The sequence below is a fragment of the Rhincodon typus genome, chromosome 3 (genome assembly GCF_021869965.1).
Source record: "Rhincodon typus isolate 14 chromosome 3, sRhiTyp1.1, whole genome shotgun sequence".
In the NCBI taxonomy this organism is placed as follows: domain Eukaryota; kingdom Metazoa; phylum Chordata; class Chondrichthyes; order Orectolobiformes; family Rhincodontidae; genus Rhincodon; species Rhincodon typus.
This window is the reverse complement of record NC_063334.1, coordinates 73,783,303-73,802,902: the sequence shown is the minus strand read 5'-3', so window position 1 is coordinate 73,802,902 and position 19,600 is coordinate 73,783,303. Positions and strand designations below refer to the sequence as shown.

Below are 19,600 nucleotides of genomic sequence, written 5' to 3'. Positions count from 1 at the left end.
TTAATCAGCTTTTACCTGTCTCAGGCATTTACATATCTTTCATGATTTGGTTTCCTTTGTATGTAGTATTTAATAATGATACAGTTTATAGTATGTGTTTTTATGTGAGTGTATGTATATAAGGCTGGATTTTATGGTGGTGGCCTGTTCATTGGCTGAAATATCAGGAGTAAGCTCATCCCTGCCAGACTTCAAAGCTATTAGGCACTTGATCACCTGAGGTCATAGCTTGAGAATTTTACGAGAATTGGATATTTATATTCAAGTAAATAAAATTTGGACCTCCCCCTGCCCCATGATCTGGGTGACTAAAATCCAGGTACATCTGAAATCTGCTATGATCTTAAACCCAAGGGTGTTTTATTTTGGATGTAAAAGTTATAGCAATAAAAGGAAATGTGTGAAGTGTTATAGGAAATTAATATAGAACTTTGCAGAAATGTGTGTTCTACAGATAACTTTTAAAATATTCAAGATGGTTTCCTGTGAAAGTCAAGATCACACATGGTCCTCAGGTGAAAACAGCAAGAAGCAACATGGTATTTAAATTAAGGCACATAGCTATAATTTAGACCCCATTAAAAACATATATGCTATCCAAAATTGTGTACTTTTTAATTGCAAATTCCCATGTAGTCAATCTCATGGTAATTATAGTGTCTGGCTGTGCCTGGTTTTGAACCATTTCCACTAGGAGGCTGTAAGAACAACATGAAATATTACAAAGAAAAATTTCCATTAGAGAATTGAACATAGGAAGCTTTAACGGAAAGAATTTAAAGGAAGTGCATAAAGGGATAGAAATTGACCCTCATTGCGCCTGTTTTCCAGGCATCGATTGGAGGAAATTTGATCTATTTCACAGCTATATCCCTCACCTCAAGGGCACTGTATGTATTTCTGGAGTCATATTGGTTTTAGTTAATTTTGAGACTACCTGGAAGGATGTCCTAAATAAACATTAGGCCTCCTTCATAGTCTGATGATGCTGAGGATCCCTGAGTAAAGTTAGTTAGTGGGGAGCGGAGCAGAAGTAGGGGTTATTTGGCTCCAGTTCTTGTAGCATTGTTGTGGCCTAACAAATGGTTTATGCGAAAGAAGTTACTTTTGTTTTTTCACTTTAGGCTCCACAACCCTTTTGGGAGCACTGCCACTGCCCAGTCCTTTTAGTTATAACTCAGACAAAGTAATTAAGTCATAGATAACAACTTGGTGGATAAATATAATAATTTTGTGTTGTGGAATGTAGATGCTACTATCAACAACAACAACTTACATTGAACACAATAAAATGACCCAGGGTGTCTCATAGTAATACTATAAAAACAAAATGTTTACATCAAGCTACAGAAGGCAATATTAGAGCAGATAGCCAAAAGCTTGGTTAAAGAACTAGGTTGGAAGGAGTGTCTTCATGGAGAAAAGAGAGAGAGAGAGAGGCAAAAGTGTATCATGGAATAATTCTAGAGCTTGGAGCCCAGACAGCTGAAGGCATACCCACCTATGCCAGAGCACTTAAAATTGAGTGTGCCGAAGAGAGCACAATTGGATGAAGTCTTGGAGAATATTTCAAAAATAGGAACAGGGGCAAAGTCCAGAGAGTTTTAGAAACTGAATGAAACTTTTGGGTAGAGGTGGGACCCTGTGACCTAGCCTTTGGAGAGCCATTGGCCAGTCAAAGGCTGACAGTTCTTTGACTGCCAGCACCAACAAGGAAATTGGGCTGCTGCTGGTACTACATCATCTAAGGCCCAGAAACACCAATAGACACAGGCAGTTATCCAGATGCGTGAAGGCGGGTCGGAGGGTGAGGGTTCCAGGGGAGAAGGGGATTGAAGCAAGGGTAAGTTAGAGTATCAAAGAGCTCAGTATTACAATCCTAGCAAGATTTACTTTTCAGGTTTCCTGCATCGTGAATGATCTGCCCAGTGCGTCTTCCTACCTTGAACTTAATTGGAGCCAGAATAAGAGAACAGCAGATACCTGCTAATGTCCCACCAGATTAAATTCACCCCCACCATAAAACCTGTTAGAGAGGGTGCTGTAAATGTTCTTAGAGTGGGTTTGCAGTAGGTCTTAGTAGTCAGAATTTTTTATTGAATCATGTACAGAAAGGAAAATATCTTGTCTCTCTTGGCACAATTCCTTCTACAGGCAATGTCACGTAATGTGACATCATTTCCTGCTATGTTTTTGGCTCTCAGCTGCTGCTGTTTACTACCCAGTACCTTCCTCACCCAAACATTCATCCTGTTCCTGAATGTTTACTCTTTCCCATCATTAACATTTTCACTTTTATTTCTGTTATTAACATGTTTACATATCTATATCAATTAATGATATGTTTTTACATCCCTCCCCACCAAGTTTCTTTTGGTGAGACTTTAAAGTTGACATTGATTTCAGTCCTCCTCGAGGAAGGGTAGGACTGGTGCTGTGTGTGTGCTTCCTTCTTAGAAGTGAAATGTACATTGGCTTTTTCCTCTTTGGGGTGATGTCCCATCATGGACTATTTTGGTGCTGATCTTACTGGTGGGCCAAACTGTTTTGTCCTGTTCCTCCCAGTTGTTACTCAGCCAAATGTGGCTGGGCTTCTTTTGGCTGACTTGAGTATGCACTGGCCGAGGTATTAGTTGTCTGATAAAAGACAATTGTGGGACCTCCTCCAACATACTTAGCGTTGCATATATAATCACTCCTGGGTGAAATTGACCTCTTCTGTGGGATCCTTTGGTATTATTGTGGCTGCCTCTGTCACCTCCATCTGTCTACTCCTGAAGAGCCTGTTTTCCTATTTTTTGCCAGCTTATTTATATCTCAAACCTTGATTTATTTGGACTCACCTGGAGTGGAGTTGGATGTTGTTTCTGGTGGTTCCTCATTGGTTGTGGATGCATAGGCAGGTTGCTGAGCAATGGGATTTTTTTCAGTGTTCTTGGTCTCCCTGAATATTCCTGTGTTGCATCAGGATTGTACTACTTCTGTTGCATCTTAGCAATGACCACCAGAAGCTCACCTTGAAAAATTGTGTGAGCACCAGAATTTCTTATTCTGACTGGTTACCACGATTCATTGTGTCTTAGCAGCCACCTTTTCCACTGTCATCTCAAAGAGAATTGCAAACTCCAGAATCCTCTGCTCTGACTGTTTGCTGTGTTTAGTGGTAATCTGGCCTGCACTCCCATTCACCTGTTCCTTGAAGGGTAGCAGGTGACTACTCGTGGAATGTTGTTCATTAGAGCTGTGTCAAAACAGTCTGGATCCAGTGGAGTTTTATCTAACACTGGAGCTGCAAATGCTTCCTTACTCAACCAAGAGTAATAGTGATTCAGAAGGATGTGAAGAATGTGTGAATTATTTACCCTTCTATTGGAGTCTTGCAATCCTGCAGCCTCAGACTCTCAGTGGAGAACCCCCGGGCTGTGGAGTCATACTTTGGAGGGCTAGAAGAGCTTTCGTCTCAGTCACTGAGACAGCTTCTCCCATATTGAGCTTAAATCCCGTTTTGTTTCTATGGATGGAGAGTTCTGTGCTCTAGAAATCCTGAATTTTCTGGCCCTAACTCTCAGACTATGCCCCCTCGTTCTAGAATCTCCAATCAGTGGAAATAGTTCATCGTTTTCTACCCTGTATCTTCCTGTTAATGTCTTGAAGATAGATCACTACATAACCTGCTAAATTCTAGAGAAAGCAGACCTAATTTGTAGAATCGTTTGTCATAGCTGGACTTCAGGGGTTATTATCATTCTTGTAACCCTACAATTTACTCCCTCCAAAGCTAATATATCCTTCCAAAGGTGCAATGCCCAAATCTGCTCACAGTACTCTAAGTGGGGTCTAACCAGAGTTTTATATAACTGTAGCATAACTTCTGCATCTGGTGACTCTTGTTCTCTAGATATAAAGGTCAGCATTCTATTAGAAGATATAGAAGAAACATAGAAGATAGGAGCAGGAGGAGGCCATTTGGCTCTTTGAGCCTGCTCTGCCATTCATCACGATCATGGCTGATTGTCCAACTCAATGGACTAATCCTGTTTTCACCCCATAACCTTTGATCCCATTCTCCCAAGTGCTATTACTAGCTGCATCTTGAATACATTCAATGTTTTGGTAATTAGATTTCTCGATTATTTTCTACACCCGTTCATAACATTTTAAAGATCTATGCACCTGAACCCCAAGTCTCTTTGGACATCCAGTATAATTAACTTCATGTCAACTAGAAAGTACCCTGATCTATCCTTTTTCCGTCCAAAATGGATATCCTCACAGTTGCTTCCATTGAACTCCATCCGCCACAATTTTGCCCATTCACCTAGTCTGTCAAAACCCCTTTGTAATTTTATCATCTACACTGTCTAAAATGCTGCCTAACTTTGCGCCATCAGAAAATTTGAATATAAGACTTTCTATGCTATTATCAAAGCCGTTAATAAATAATGTGAATAATTACGATCCTAACAGATCCTTGAGGGATGCCATTGCTCACATTCTGCCAATTTGAGTAACCACCCATTATTCCTACTTTCTGTCACCTGCCACTCAACCAATTTCCTAGCCATGTCAGGAATTTACCCTCAGTTCCATGGGCTCCTATCTTAGCTAACAGTCTCTCATGTGGGATTTTATTAAATGCCTTCTGGAAGATATAAACAACATCCAAAGACATTTCAATTATCACAAGACATATGACTTAAGACCTTATAAAACAGTTTTCCACTGTCCAAGTGACCCTAAACCTTCAAACTCAAGTCCATGATAATTGTTAAATATGAAGTCACTGTACCAACCATAAGGATTACTTGAAGAAATTATCGTCGATGTATGATAAGGTGTCTCAATAAACATGTGGGAGAGAAGAATAGAAGGTTGTGCTGTTTGCATTTGACAAAGGGAGGACCTTATTGTGGGACATAAACATTGACATGGACCACTTGAGATGAAAGGTCATTCTATGTATTTAATTATTAAATATTTATCAAAAACCCTTGTGTAAAGCCTTAAAGTGAAACATTGAGAATATTAATAAGTTATGTGATAAGTCTAAATGGGTAATTTCCTCAACACTATTGTGCATATTGCAGTAACATTAAGAGTCCTGGCTTTATTAAAACCTAATAATTTTTCATGAATACCACATCACACTGGCATAAAAGTACTCATTACTTTGCCTTTAATAACATACTTTATTTTTCCTATTGTAGGATTGTTGAAAAGGGATATTACAGTGAAAAAGATGCTGCAAATGCTGTCAAACAGATTCTGGAGGCAGTTGCAGTAAGTATTATTGCAATCATTCAAGTTAATGTTTGATATTGCACAGTTTCAAAGTGAAAATCTCAATCAAGATCTTAATCCCCTTTCTTATCAATTTATCCATTGGATTTCCTGCTTCAATGATAAGCTGGAAACTCAGTTTACTATTTGGTTGATCATATGTATGATATATGTCATGAATTTATATAGTTTGTGACTATCTCTTCTCTAAGATAGTGGTGGAGTAGGATTCCACAGCTGAAGCTCGTCCGCTCTGTCCGTTTTCTTTCTTTTTTTCTCTCTCTTTTCGCATTTTTGTTTCTTTTCATTTTACCACCCATACTCGTGCAGAATCGGCAATATCAAGGATAAAAGCATAGACTCATGGCCTCGGCATGGACTCAAACTCCCAGCCTCAGTATGGATTGAAGCCCCCTGCCTCAGCATGGACTCGAACTCTCGGTCTCAGCGTGGACGTTTTTGCTGAACAACATAAGCATATCACAGCTCTGTTTTTTTTTCACATAGCGACTGGTGCCTAGCCTAACCTGCTTGAGGCAATGTGGACACCGGCAGAGGGGAAGAGGAGCAGCTGTACGTCCTTGGGACACCCTGAGTTGATGCCCCTAGGCCGCATATGATACATCTTAGTACACAATGGTACCTCTGACTCTAGGAGAGGAAAGGTTGCCTAAATGATGATTGACATGCCTTATCTCCTTCTCACCTAGCCACTGCTATATAAAGCTCAAGGCTAGACTGATGGAATGCAGGTCAGAATGCACATTTGGTGGCCCCTGAGAGTTTTGCTATGCTTGGCTCTTCATGGCAGTCACTGATTTCTCCATGGGAAAAGCCACATGCTGCATGTGGTCTCTAGTATCTCTGCCAGATGTTCCCAACCCCATTTCCGTGAGGTTTCTTATGACAGTTTCCAGAAGCAAGTTGCTGGTGTCCAACAATCAGGAGCCTTGGTTGTCATGTTCCCCATCAGCTGCAGGGCTGTGTCTGTGATGTGCTCACCAGGTTGTGACCCTGATTCTCATCATGAAAGTGTAAGCCTGAGGTGAATATCTGTGCTGTGGAATGTCTGGAAAAATGATGTGATGGTGTTTCATTATCCTCAGAGATGGTCAGAAGTCAGGCTTGCTGCAGGCTGCTTTCACCAACAGTCATGAATGAGAATACCTACAGTAATATCATTAAGTAGGGAAAGAAAACAAATAATTAGCTTATGGCTTTTGCATTCCCTTTCCCCATCAATGTATCAATCATGTTTGTAGATATTTTTAATCAACCTGTTTAGAGATGTTTTTACAAGCCTCTGGACAAGGTAAGATTTGAATCTCGGTCTCCTGGCCCAGAGGTAGAGACGCTATTACTGTACCTGCCTATTCTCAGTCTCCTCTTCTGCTGCAGTCTGGATTCTGATTTCAAACAGCCTTGCTCACTGCTCCAGTTATCATAAGATTCCAAATGGGTGACAACACTCTAAACTGGCAAAATTCTTCATCCTACCTTCACTCCAGATCAGCGATGGGCTCCTGCAACTTTAACTTCAAAGAGATAAACTCTTAAACTTATGAAAGGCACTTCTACCTAGCTGTTTAAACTGTACCAGCTACTAGGATTTGCCCAAGACATGGTCTTCACCTCCTTGTAGCTAGGTATACAGCCTCTGGCAATATTAGAAAAGTTTCAGGAGATGGAATTGTTAAAAGCTCACAAGTATGCAGATTTGTTTCACAATAGCTACAGCTGAATTCGGAAGTCTGTGTTCTCTGCTTTCCCTTGGGAAAGTTGGGTAGGGTCAAAGCAGGGCCAGGACATTTTGCTGTGACATCAGCAGGACATTTTGTTTTCCTTTCCTCTTCTATTCTACCTGACTTCTGTTCCAGCCCAATTGGAGCCAAGAAAATACAGTCCTTCTTGTCACCCTCACAGCTTACTTTCCCATCTGGCTTTGTATCATCAACAAACTGGAATACATTGCTCTGGCTCCTGGAATCTACAGAAGTATGGAAAATCATAGCCAGTTCATTCGCTTTCTCTACATCTATCTCTGGGCCTAACACACCAATGGGGTCAACAATACCTTCTTCAATTCCTGCTCACAACACGTTACCATGAATGCTAGAGGAACACAGCTGCTGCTTCAGGCCTCTTGTGGTATGGTTTCCCCTTTCATAAGGATAGCCTGGCAGCTGTAGCCATAGTTTTAATTCTGAACTTTTAAACAGTCTTTAGAGCAGGCCTCCATTTATAATTGACTTCTCATTCTTCCAATTACAACACCAGAATTTACCGTCCCATGATACGCTGTCAGCCTCCCAGAGCTTTAAGTACCCCGGTAATACCCCAGCTATGGAGTACACTCGCTATCGTTTACTAGTGTGGAGCTGGAGGAACACAGCAGGTCGGGCAGCATCAGAGGAGCAGGAAAGCATGTAAACCCGAAACATCAACTTTCTCACTCCTGATGCCGCCTGACCTGCTGAGTTTCTCCAACTTCACACTGTATTGAACAAAAAACAGAAGTTGCTGGAAAAGCTCAGCAGGTCCGGCAGCATCTGTGAAGAAAAGATCAGAGTTAATGTTTCAGGTCTGGTGGCCCTTCCTCGGACCCGAAACATTAACTCTGATTTTTTCTTCATAGATGATGCCAGACCTGCTGAGCTTTTCCAGCAACTTCTGTTTTTGTTCCTGATTTACAGCATCCGCAGTTCTTTCAGTTTTTATTTAGTGTCACAGTGTATTGACGTTGACTCCGGCATCTGCAGTTCTTGCTGTCTCCCACTCACTATCCTTATTTGTACAGGCTACATAGAGCATATTGGGAAGAAAATGCAACCCTGGTCATGTAAAAACAGTGCATTCATTTTGGTTTTGTATTGTGTGTAGACTTGTTTGTTGGCTGTGCCTCAAAAAACTCCCTGGGCCCCACCTGTGGCATTACCAGATTCCTGGCCTGCATTTTGTCCTGATGGCAGGTTTGGGACCCGGACACAAATATCAAGTCCAAAAGTATTTGTTCCATGCCTCTACTATTGCCTCATTCCACATGATGATTTATCCTGCTTCTGCCTCTAAGTATCCAATGTTTACTTAAGCTGCTCTCTTATATACTTATAAAAACTCTTGCTTTTTTTTTACTATTAGAAAATATATCTTTGTGTTCTGTATTTTCATTTTTGTTAACTTTTTGATCAACTTTTGCTTAGTTTCTATAACTGTCCCAATCCAAGTAAGTTTAACTACTTTTCTTCACAACGTTATAACCTCCTTTTTAAATGTAATACTGCTCTTTAATTCCCCAGTAAGTCATGGAAGAATCTTTCTCACTGATCTTATTTTTTTTTAATGGGGAAATGCATTTTGTTTTCAATATTGAGAATTGTGAAATATTTCCTCAAATAATCATCATTATGTTTCTACCATTGTATGTTTTAATCTGATTTTCTAATTTACTGAGTCCAAATCAAATCCTCATACCTATGTAACTGGCTGGTTTAAGCTTCGGGGTCTAGTTTCACACTGAAGAATGTCACTTTTGAACTCAAAGTGAAATTTCAAAATTATGACTTCCAAAGTATCCCTTACAATGAAATTACTAAATAATCGTGTTTTATTGCATAAAGCGTTGTTCCTGGTTCTGGTATTGCTTGATTAGTAATCTGTTTAGCAGTACAGCTAAGTTGGATCTATAAACTGATTCCACTGGTTAGTCTTGCACATGTTGTTGCCTATATCCACTCATACTAGTTCCTAATTTTCTGAGCCAAGACCCTTCTTCTCTACTGTCCTCATATCGTCTTTTATTATCAGGCTACTCTTGCTTTTTCTTATCGTCTGCCTTTTCAAAACGTGCTCTGCTATTCAGTGAGATCTTGGCTGATCTGCAACCAGTTCCGATGCCAGTATCCCTTATTATTTAAAGTTAACAAAAATCCAGCAAATCTCAGAAAATTGGCAATTGATTGAGCTTTTGTATTAGTGAGGGACAAACCTCTACCAGCCTTTGTGTGAAGAAATGTTTGCCAATTTCATTCCAGAAAGATCCATATGCAAGTTTAATGCAGCCTTTCCTAGATTCCATAATCAATTGGAAATAGCTTAATATCTTAATATCTCCTTAATATCTTGAAAGATTTGGTCAAATTACTTTGTAACCATTTAAATTCTAGGGAATACACAAAGCCCTAGTTTGTGTAATGTCTCCTCACAATTGATCCTTGAATTCCGGGTATGATTCCAGTAAATCTATGCTGTGTTTCTTCCAAAGGCAATACACCTTACCTAAACAAAACTGCTTACAGAATGTCAACTGTGCTCCAAATAGGCCTTTGTGTAGCTGAAGGATGACTTCTACACATTGTACTTTATTCCTTTATATAAAAGACTAGCATTCCATTAGCCTTTTTGGCATTTTTTGTATCTGTTCCTGGCATTTTAATAGTTGGTGTATCTAGATTCCTGAGTCTCTTTGGATCTCCACAGCTTTTATCAATTCCAAAGTATCCTATTCTTTTTATGTCCAAACTGGTTGATTTTGCTTATTCACTTAATTTATCAATGTATTTTTGTAATTTTAAATTTATTGCTACACCTTGCTATCTTTACCCAAATCACTTCACTACTCTGTCCGTTGACATTTCTCTTTAGATTTACACGTTTCCACACTGCTGGATCTTTCCTTAACTTTTATGTTTCAGACAATTTAGATCTGCCAATCTGAAAAACATTTAAAGTTTGGTGCATGTAATCAAAACTGCCCGAGAATGATACTATTGAGTGGTGTTTTTAAATATGTCTTCCAGACCTTGGTGTTTGAACATCTAATTCAGGTGCTTCAGGTTTACTGTTAGAACATTTTTAATCCAATTAAGAAAAGAGCTTCTATCAATCTCTGTCAAAAGGATAATTAAGAAATGTGTCCTTGTTTGATCTACCAAAGGAAAAAGCAGTTCATTTCAGCTTTACTCCTCTGTGTTAGTCATGTCCTAATTCACATTAAGTCTCGTTCTCCCATCTTTCCAACTAACTGAACTACTTTGGCTCCTTTTCTGATAAAGTCTTGAATTCAAAATGCTCGTTCTTAGTTTTAAATCTCTCCATGCCCTTGCCTTCCCTACCTACAACTGTCTTTGCTCCTTCAGCTCTCGTGTCTTGTATATTCCAAATTTTTATCAATCTATTGTTGGTGTCTGTCCATACCTTCAGCTGCCTGGATTCTAAACTGTAGAATTCCTTCCTTTAGCTCCCTGTCTTTTTACCCCTCTCTTCCAAGATTCTCAGTATAACCTATTATTTGAGTAAGGTCTTTGTTACTTGACCTAATGGGCACAAATTTTCTGGTTGGGGAGACAGCCTGATGTTAAACGGAAATGCTGGATGCTGAAATTCACAGAAGCAAGTGGACATTTAATCTGAGTTTTCTGGCTAATTAAATGGCTGCCTTAAGGGTGCCTTTCTACTCAGGATGGCACTGAACCTGAAAGCTGCCTATTTAATCATTGGGCCTGCTGCTCAACAGCCAGGCAGGAGCCTGAAATCTTCAGCTGATAGGATTGTAGAAATGTTAACAAACTGTGGGGCTAAGTACCAGAGAGGAAATCTCACCAGGATGTCATTGAGGCTGGCAATGCTGCCTTCTCTGTTCCTTGTCTCCTTTTTATAAAAAAATTCCATCCAGGGTTACTGGATGGAACCACTTAGTTCTGTTCCCACGTCTTGAGAGGGGTTACGGGAGGTGACAGAAAATTTCTGCTGAATGTCTCAATATGTGGCTGCTTTAATTTTCTTTGATGATTCTCATGACAAGCACTGGCAATGTTTTAACATGTTTTTACCATGTAAAATATATGCAAGTTCATATTGTTTTCTATTTCCTTTCAAAGAGTCAGCATTAAAAATCTAGTGCATCTATTGCTGTGTAGGCATTTTTTGTAAGATGGCAGTATCTACAGTTTCCAATACAGAATGTGAATGATATTGATGCAGGGTAGTTTAAAGGCAATCTACTCAAAATGTTTTCAATTAATTATTTGGCAATTTAATCAGATGTGCAAAATAGAGTAATGACTGGAGTGCTGTCTTTATTACTGGAATAAGGATATCAATAGGAAAAAGAAATCGAAAAACAAATTTAGGTTTACATTTTTAGAATTCATCAAATCATTAAAGGGGCAGCTGAGTCTTTTCAGGCTCATTTGCTAAGATAATTTTCTGTATGGAGTGGATTGAAAGCTGCATATATATCACACATTATTCCATTTCTATCTTGAATTGCTACCACTGAATTCACATGATAATGTATGCACAGGTCAATATTCATTTACACTTAATGCTTATGTTATTAAGTTTTGTCCTGCAGAAAGTATAATTTATATTGTTTTCATATTTCAATCTTGCATTCTGACAAAATCAATAATAGTCAAATCAGCTTTGCTTTTAATAATGGCAGAATCATACGATTCCCGCTGGTGGGTTTGCATATGTTACCCATAAAATGTCTTGACTTGCCTTCCTGCTACCCTCTTGTCCACTGCCAAATTGTCTGCAATTAGATGTAGGAAATGTGGGTCTCAAGCCAGTTGACCTGCCCTAACCCCATTTGAGGCTCAATTGAGAAAATTTCAGTATCCATACAATCCTGCTTTTAATTTCATTTGCTTGAATTAGAGGCATTGTAATCTACTTCAGCTTCTTGAAATACTGAAAGGGTTGTGTTGTAAGAACAGATGATGTAAAGCAGACTTGTAGTTTCTTAAATATAGAAGATTGAACAGTGATGTAATTGACATACATAGAGATAAACTCTTCTCTGTTCGGAGATCCATAAGAGGAAGGCCTGAACTTAAAAGTGCTGTGCCATTCAGGGGTAATGATAAGATGCCTTTTTCACAAAAAGAGAACCTATTGACATAAAGTCAGTTGAAAACTTCAACCTTGGAATTCATACATTTTTGTTAGGTAAGTGTTTTAAGGAATGTGGAATCAAAACAAATGTATTCACATTACGTGTGACCTGATTGAATAATGGAAAGGACTCAAACATTTGTATTTCCTGCTCCTGCCTTTCCACTCAACATTAATTGAGGGATTGGATTTTACATTTGGAAAGCAGGACTGCTGCCAGCTCACATTTGTGTAAAATCCAGCATATTGACGGTGGGTTGCAAACATTGATAGAGGACTCCAGGGAGCACTTAACGATCATTTATTTCATGAATGCATGGAGAGAAGCTTAAGCATTGGGATCAAAGCTCGCTGTACTGAATTACAGAACTCCTTTAAGCTTTTTACAAATTACAGCATGCATATTACAATTAGAGTTATAATTCCTACACTTCAATCTTCACATGTCCCATATTTGTTTCCCATTGTCTTTGTAGGCATTGTTTGTTCCTCAGCCAAGGTTTTTGCTAGATACAAACCTTGACAGTGTGGAGATCTATCTTTATTAGTTCCCACATACTTTGTTAGCTTGTTTATTACTGACTATGTGGCTAAAGTTTTACCTCTTAACTAACTCATCCCTTCAGTACACCACCACCACTGAAATAGGAAGCCCATCTGTCATTTTCAAAAACTAAAAACCTAGTAAGCTAATGCACCTGACAAAATCAAAGCAAACAACTGCAAATTTGGGGATCTGAAATAAAGACAGAGAGTTGTTCCAGGACAGCAACAACACTGGTATCTCCCCAGTGATGTGGCAAGTTGCTCAGTTATGCCTTGTTCACAAAAAGCAAGATAAATCCAACTCAGCCAAATCACTGTCCTATCAGTATATTTTTAAGCATCAGCAAAGTGATGGAAGGTGATATTGACAGTGCTATCAAGCAGCACTTGCAAAGGAATAACCTACTCATGGATGCTTTGTAGTGCGACTTGACTCTTGACCTCATCACAGTCTTGGTCCGCAAAAGCTGAATTCAAGAAGTGAAATGTGAGTGACTGCCCTCAACACCAAGGCAGCATTCAACCAATTGCGCCATCGGGAAACCCTAGCAAAACTGGATTCAGTGGGAATTTGGAGGAAAACGTTCTGCTGGTTAGAGTCATACATGGTACAAATGAATATAGATGTTTGTTGCTGGAAGTCAATCATCTCAATCCGAGGACTTCACTGGAGAAGTTCCCCAGAATACTGTTCAAGGCCCAACTAACTTCAGCTGCTTCATAAGGTCACGAGAAGGGATCTTCACTGATAATTGCACAATGTTCAGAACCGTTCAGGTATTGAAGCACTCTAGGCCCATATGCAACAAGACCTGGACATCATACAGCATAAGTAGCAAGTAACACATGCCACGCAAGTACCGGGTAATGGTGAGTATCTAACCATCATCTCTTGACTTTCAATGACATTACCATTACTGAATTCTCCCCACTGTGAACACCCTGGGTATGACTGTCCCAACAACACTCAAGTGACTTGACACTATCCAGGACAAAGCAGCCAATTTGATTGGCACCCCATTCACTGCCTTCACCACTCACTTCCATCATCACCAGTGCACAGTGGCAGCAGTGCGTATCATATACAAGATACTTGATAGTAATTCAATAATGATGCTTCTTAGACAATATCTTACAAATCCACTTTTCAAAGAAGAAGAGCAGCAGAAATGAGGGAATATTGACACCTGTAAGTTCATTTCCATGCCACACACGGATATTGCCATTCCCTGCCTTTTATTGGGTCAGCGGCCTCGAACTCCCTTCCTACAGTTGGTGCCCTTACCACCCCAAAGACTTCAGCTGGTTAATAAGCAGCTCAGCACTACCTGAGTAGGAGTATCAGGAAGAAAAGGATTTGGAGGTTCAGCAAGGCTCCCTGATTCCCAGTCTGACCCTGTGACTCACTCTTGCAAGTGCATACTATGTTGTCAAATTCACTAGACTCCTGAATGCGAACTGCAATTGGAAAATGACTGTGACCACATCATGTGGGCAGAATCAGTGTTTTTTTTCTGTCCCAACAAATGCAATTTATTTCTGAGTGATGGGAGCCTCTTCAAGGGGCAGTTGCATTAATCATACACTTGCAGTGAACATGTTGTAATCTGTGATCACAGCATGTGAATGTGAAATGTATGCAGTGTCTGACTGTGTGGAGAGCAAATGTTGTTCAGAATTAATCTTGTCATTTACCATTGCCAGTTGAAGATTGTCATCTGTGCCGAAGTAATCACAGGTGACCTTAACAGAGGCATTTGTGCAAAGCTAGCAGACCTGATAGGCTGCACAAGAGCTCAAAACTGATTCCTCTCAACAATTGTTAAGTATTCTTCAGGGGAAGCGTTGGCCTAGTGGTATTGTCACTGGACTGTTAATCCAGAGACCAGATAGTGTTCTGGGAACCTGGGTTCAAATCCCACCACGGCAGATGGTGGAATTGGAATTCAATAACTATCTGGAATTAAGAGTCTAATGATGACTGCGAATCCATTGTCGATTGTTGGGAAAAACCCACCTGGTTCACTAATGTCCTTTAAGGAAGGAAACTGCTATCCTTACCTGGTCTCCAGACCCACAGCAATGTGGTTGACTCTGAACTGCCTTCTGGGCAATTAGGGATGGGCAATAAATGCTGCTTAGCCAGCAATGTCCTCATCCCATGAACAAATAAAGAAAACAGAAAACATGACAACATGAGGCCAGGAACAAAAGATATCAGTATTCATGCAATGTTTACAAACTCCTGCTGTTTCTTTGCGACTTAACTGGAGCTTCATTCATCAAACTAAAGTCTCTATGTCAAAGTACCATGTAGAGAAATTCCCTGGCCCTCCTTGTCAGAATCCTCTGTGTGTCTCTCTGTATGGAGGTCTATGTTAAACCTTCATTTGTGAGTGATGCAAAAGCTGACTGCTCACATTACTAAGCACTTGCTGTATTTTTTATGTTTCCCCCACAGACTCAGTACAAGTGTGGCTGATGGATCATTGCTAAACCATGTGTGGCATGGGGTTATCATTGGTGTTGCTGCACTGAAACGAAACACAGGGAAATGGATGAGGAACAGATGTGCTACCAAGCTCAGGACCAGATGCATCTTCCAATGACTGCTGAACAGCCTCCACATGAAGAGGTCACAACTGAAGATTTTCTCGGGGTACAGAAGAGCCAGAGTCTATTTTCATCAATGCCATTTCCACCAGATAAGTGAGGCAGAGTGTTATCTCACACTGAAGATTTTCTGGGACACTGACAGAGAGCTATACCAGCTGCTGGAATGGGACTGTGACGTGAAGGAGTGGCCATTCCATCCCAGTGGCTGTCAAGCTGAAAACTGCGTTAAATATCTATATGCAACAGACTTCTTCCAAGGAGCCATTGGAGCCTGTCAGACATCTTTCAGTCATCCACTCACAAATGTATCAAGGCTATTACTGATGCCATTTATGCCAGATCACATCGTTTCATCTCATGACGACATCAGTGCTGCAGCCCAAGCACTAGGCTTTGCAACATAGCTGATTTATTACAGGTCCAGGATGTAATATATTATACATACATTATATTGACAGGGCAAAGAGGTTCTGAGGAGAATGATGATGACAAACAGTGATGGAGGTAGGAGGAACATAATATTATGCATAATAGGATGCAGCAGCGTCAGGCTCTACAAGCCAGATAGGACTTAGTTGTCACTCACTTCCAGTGGATGAGAGCTGTGAGGAGTGATCATTCAGTAACTGTAAAATTATTGCTGCATGAAAGGCAAGGAAGTTGTTTCTGTTCTGAGAAGCTTCTGTTTTTTTTCCATTTGTTTTTGTTGTTGGTGAATAAAAGTGACTGCTTTGAAACCTTTTAAAGGTTTTCCTGTGTGAGATGGTCCCACACTGATCAAAGAAAAAATGCTGGGCTACACTAGGGATTGGTTAGAAAAAAATAGCACTGACTTAAACAGGGATGTAAGATGAGATGTGGCTAAGGACAGGTAAGCTAAATGGACTGATGCTTAAACAGTTATGTATGTCAAAATATGCAGTTGGATCTGTGAGAACCTGTCAGCCATGCTACTTCTGTGCCCTGAGAAGTATTGGTTCGTGGTTGCTGTCGCACTACGTGTGTGCTGAAGACCACCTCTGGGCAGTCAGTGCTGGGGTTCAAAGATGGCACTGGTACCAGGAATCCCGAGATATGCTGGCCGTAGCAAGAACTTGCACCTTCAACAAGTGGGAGAATAGAACAAGCAAGATGCCATGGGAGCATGGTGCATTGTTAATGAGGTGAATTTGGGATGATACTGTGAGAAAAACATCTCTGGCTTGCAGAGAGAAAAGCTTCAGGAAACTCACCAAAAATGAAATTTAGCTGATTTCTGTTAAACTTAGCCCGTCATTCACATAACTCAATTCTCCCTTTCACACTCTCTTCTGAATTACAAGCCACAAATAAACACATAACTCAGCCAAGGGACTGTGGGCCATTTGGCAGCCATGAAAAACTTTCAAGCCTTCTGTCAAGTCTTCAAATTGTTTCTTAAATTATTTCAGATTGACTTCTTATTGCTTTATATTCAATTATCACTGGGATTATCACTGTTGATAACACAGTTCTCTAGAAATGATTAACTTTCTGTAGACAGTTGAAGAATTTTATAGGATTGACAGCGTTCCTGTCAAGGTCAGGCAGATTGCTGTTTTTGCAGTAACAGCCTGTAGCCCTGATAGGTGAAGGACCTATTGGTGATCATCCGGCCATACCTTTGTCTTTCAGCCTTGGGTGACATTGAAACAGAGTTTAGGAAGTAGACAGTGTCAGTCTTATAGCTAGTTTATTGGATAAGGTCATTAATTCCTGTACGTATCTGAGGAAATGAGAATCCCCATGTATTTTATATTAATATGCATAATTTTCATGTATATTTTTGCAAGCTGTTTCTTTTCAACTCTATGTGCTAGTCTAATACTTATGAGTTGGTTTTCTAATCAACCCATGTAATATACTAGTGGGATGCTTGGCATTAAATAGGCTTGCAATTTCAAGAGCATTGATTTTCTGGGGACAACTTGACGGATTATGGAGTGCAATCTGATTAATCTCTCTCTGGAGGTGCAACTGATGTAAAAATTAGTTTCATCTGAAATAATGGCATCACATTTCTTCCTATGTGACCATTGATTTCTGGTTAAAGAAGCAACATGCTCAAACCATTGAACTCAAAAATTCTGCTTTAAGGACAAACCGGCTTGTCAAATAGTCAATTCTACTTTTGCATTGTCTTGGTTAGCTCCCGAGATGTTCAGTTTGAATTGTCTCATGCTTTGTCAAATTCTCAGATGTGAAAGGCTGAATCTGAATCACCAAAAATCATAGAGATTGAATTTTTTATCTAATTGGAAAATAAAGTATAGTGATGATCATAGTGACCATGTTAAAGCTGTCAAACACTAATGCACGTAATGACCAGCATTTTGTGGTGGTAGTGATGGTAAAACTGTCAAATGAAACTGACAGCAACTCCTGGAGCCCCCATGTCTGCAGTTAAACATAAAGATTGGGAATCTGTTGTCTGATTGTGTGCTTCTCTAGAAGGTACACTGTTAAGGTATCTCCAAAGTGTAGTCAATAACAAATCATTGGACAGACAAGAATTTCCACTCATACTGTGGCCTGTTGTCTTCCTACAAATTGCAGGACTGATGAAGCACCACTTTGGGTGAATGGCATTGGTTCCAAGAAGCTGCAGTCCTCTTTCAGAGAGACAATATTCATCCCCCACCTTTACCTCTCCACCAGTGCCCCTGCTGTCTGTCATGCTGTAGTGGTGCAGTCTGCTGCCAGGCCTTCCTGCCACAGAACTGCTTAACCTTCAAAGCTCATCCTCCATCTCCTCCAGAAACCTTTTACCAACCATGTTACAGCCATAGCACTAAGTAGGATCACTACGACAGCCAAAGACAAGCATTAAGGACATATTCAAAGTTGACTTATGTTTACAAAGAGTAGGATTTCATTTATAAATGTGTTTTGGAATATTTATTTTGTGGTGGATTATAGTTTTGTATTGTAGCCAAGCAGACAATATGATGGCTAGTGACAGAGGGAAGGTAAGGCATGTGACAGTTAGCAAATAGGAAATTGAGCTTGAGGTTACTGGTCTCATATTTGGACATTTTCTTCAGATACAGCCCAAACAGAGAGTTACTTGTCTCCCGTTTTCAGTTCCTCCTCTTCCACCTCATGTTCCTTCTCTTCAGCTGTTCACTGTTTAGTTCATGGCAAAGATAGTCCCCTCTATTTTAGGGAAGACTGTAGTACACTGGTAATGTCACTGGGCCAGTTATTCAGGATAATGTTCTGGGGACATGGGCTCAAATCCTAACATGGGAGATGATGATATTTGAATTCAATAAAATCTGTAATTAAAAGGTAACCTAATGGTGACAATTTAGTTTTCTATAGTTGTTGTGAAAACTGATATGGTTCACTAATGCCCTTCAGGGAAGGAAATCTGCTGTCCTCACCTACATATGCCTCCAGATCCACAGCAATGTGGTTGACTCTTAACTGCCGTCTAAAATGACCGTTCAGTTCAAGAGTGTTTGGGAACAGCAACAAGTGCTGGCCTTGCCAATGATGCCTGTGTCCCATTCAAGAATTTTTTAAAAAGCTGCAATTTCTTGTCATGCAACACAGAAAGACTGTGTGGAGTGGGTCAAGAGGACAGGTGTAGAGCAGGGTAGGGGGTGTATGTCTGGAGTGTAGGAAGGGGCAACAGATCTTGAGCGGATGAAGAGGACTCTGGGATCCAAAGCAGAGAAGGGGTGTTGGGTTCCAGGGAAAGAGTGAGGTTGTGAAATAGGACTTGGGGCTGTAAGTGCTGTGGGGAGGTATACTTGGGAGTATACAAAGTAAGCATGAGGTTAGTTTAATAGTTACTCAGGAGTTAGACAATGTATGTAATAGTCTAAATTTTCCTGAGTAACTGTTTACTTAATTTCATTGGAACCCTCCAAATTCTCTGATTTAAATGGATACTTTCAGAGGTGTTCAGATGTAGAGGAACTTCCCTGTGGAGTCTTCAATTTCCCTGGCAATTCCTTAAGTCTACTAGGGTGAGAATTTGCAGGGTCTCCGCGTACAACTACCATCTATCTATTCTGGAATAATGACTTTCTAGCTATTGGAAAATCCGGCCATTTATTTCTACCATCCACTGTATCTACGGCCATTAACTTAGTTGCTCAGTTGTCCATAATTGTGACAGCAAGAGAATGTAATCTACCATGTTATCAGGTTATCAACCTAAAATTATAATGGTGTTACTTGACAGAAGGAAAAGTCTTCATTGAGAAATAATATACTGTTTTATAGATGTCTG

The 19,600-nt window shown here is 40.1% G+C and overlaps 1 protein-coding gene across 1 annotated transcript in view; it reads left to right on the top strand.

Annotated features, from left to right (window-relative positions):
• Nucleotides 1–19,600, top strand: part of camk4 (calcium/calmodulin-dependent protein kinase IV) — a 102,485-nt gene that overhangs the window by 55,523 nt on the left and 27,362 nt on the right. Inside the window, exon 5 of the mRNA XM_020529373.2 lies at nucleotides 5,208–5,280. Coding sequence (XP_020384962.1) covers nucleotides 5,208–5,280 — 73 coding nt within the window. The remainder of the gene's footprint in view (nucleotides 1–5,207; nucleotides 5,281–19,600) is intronic.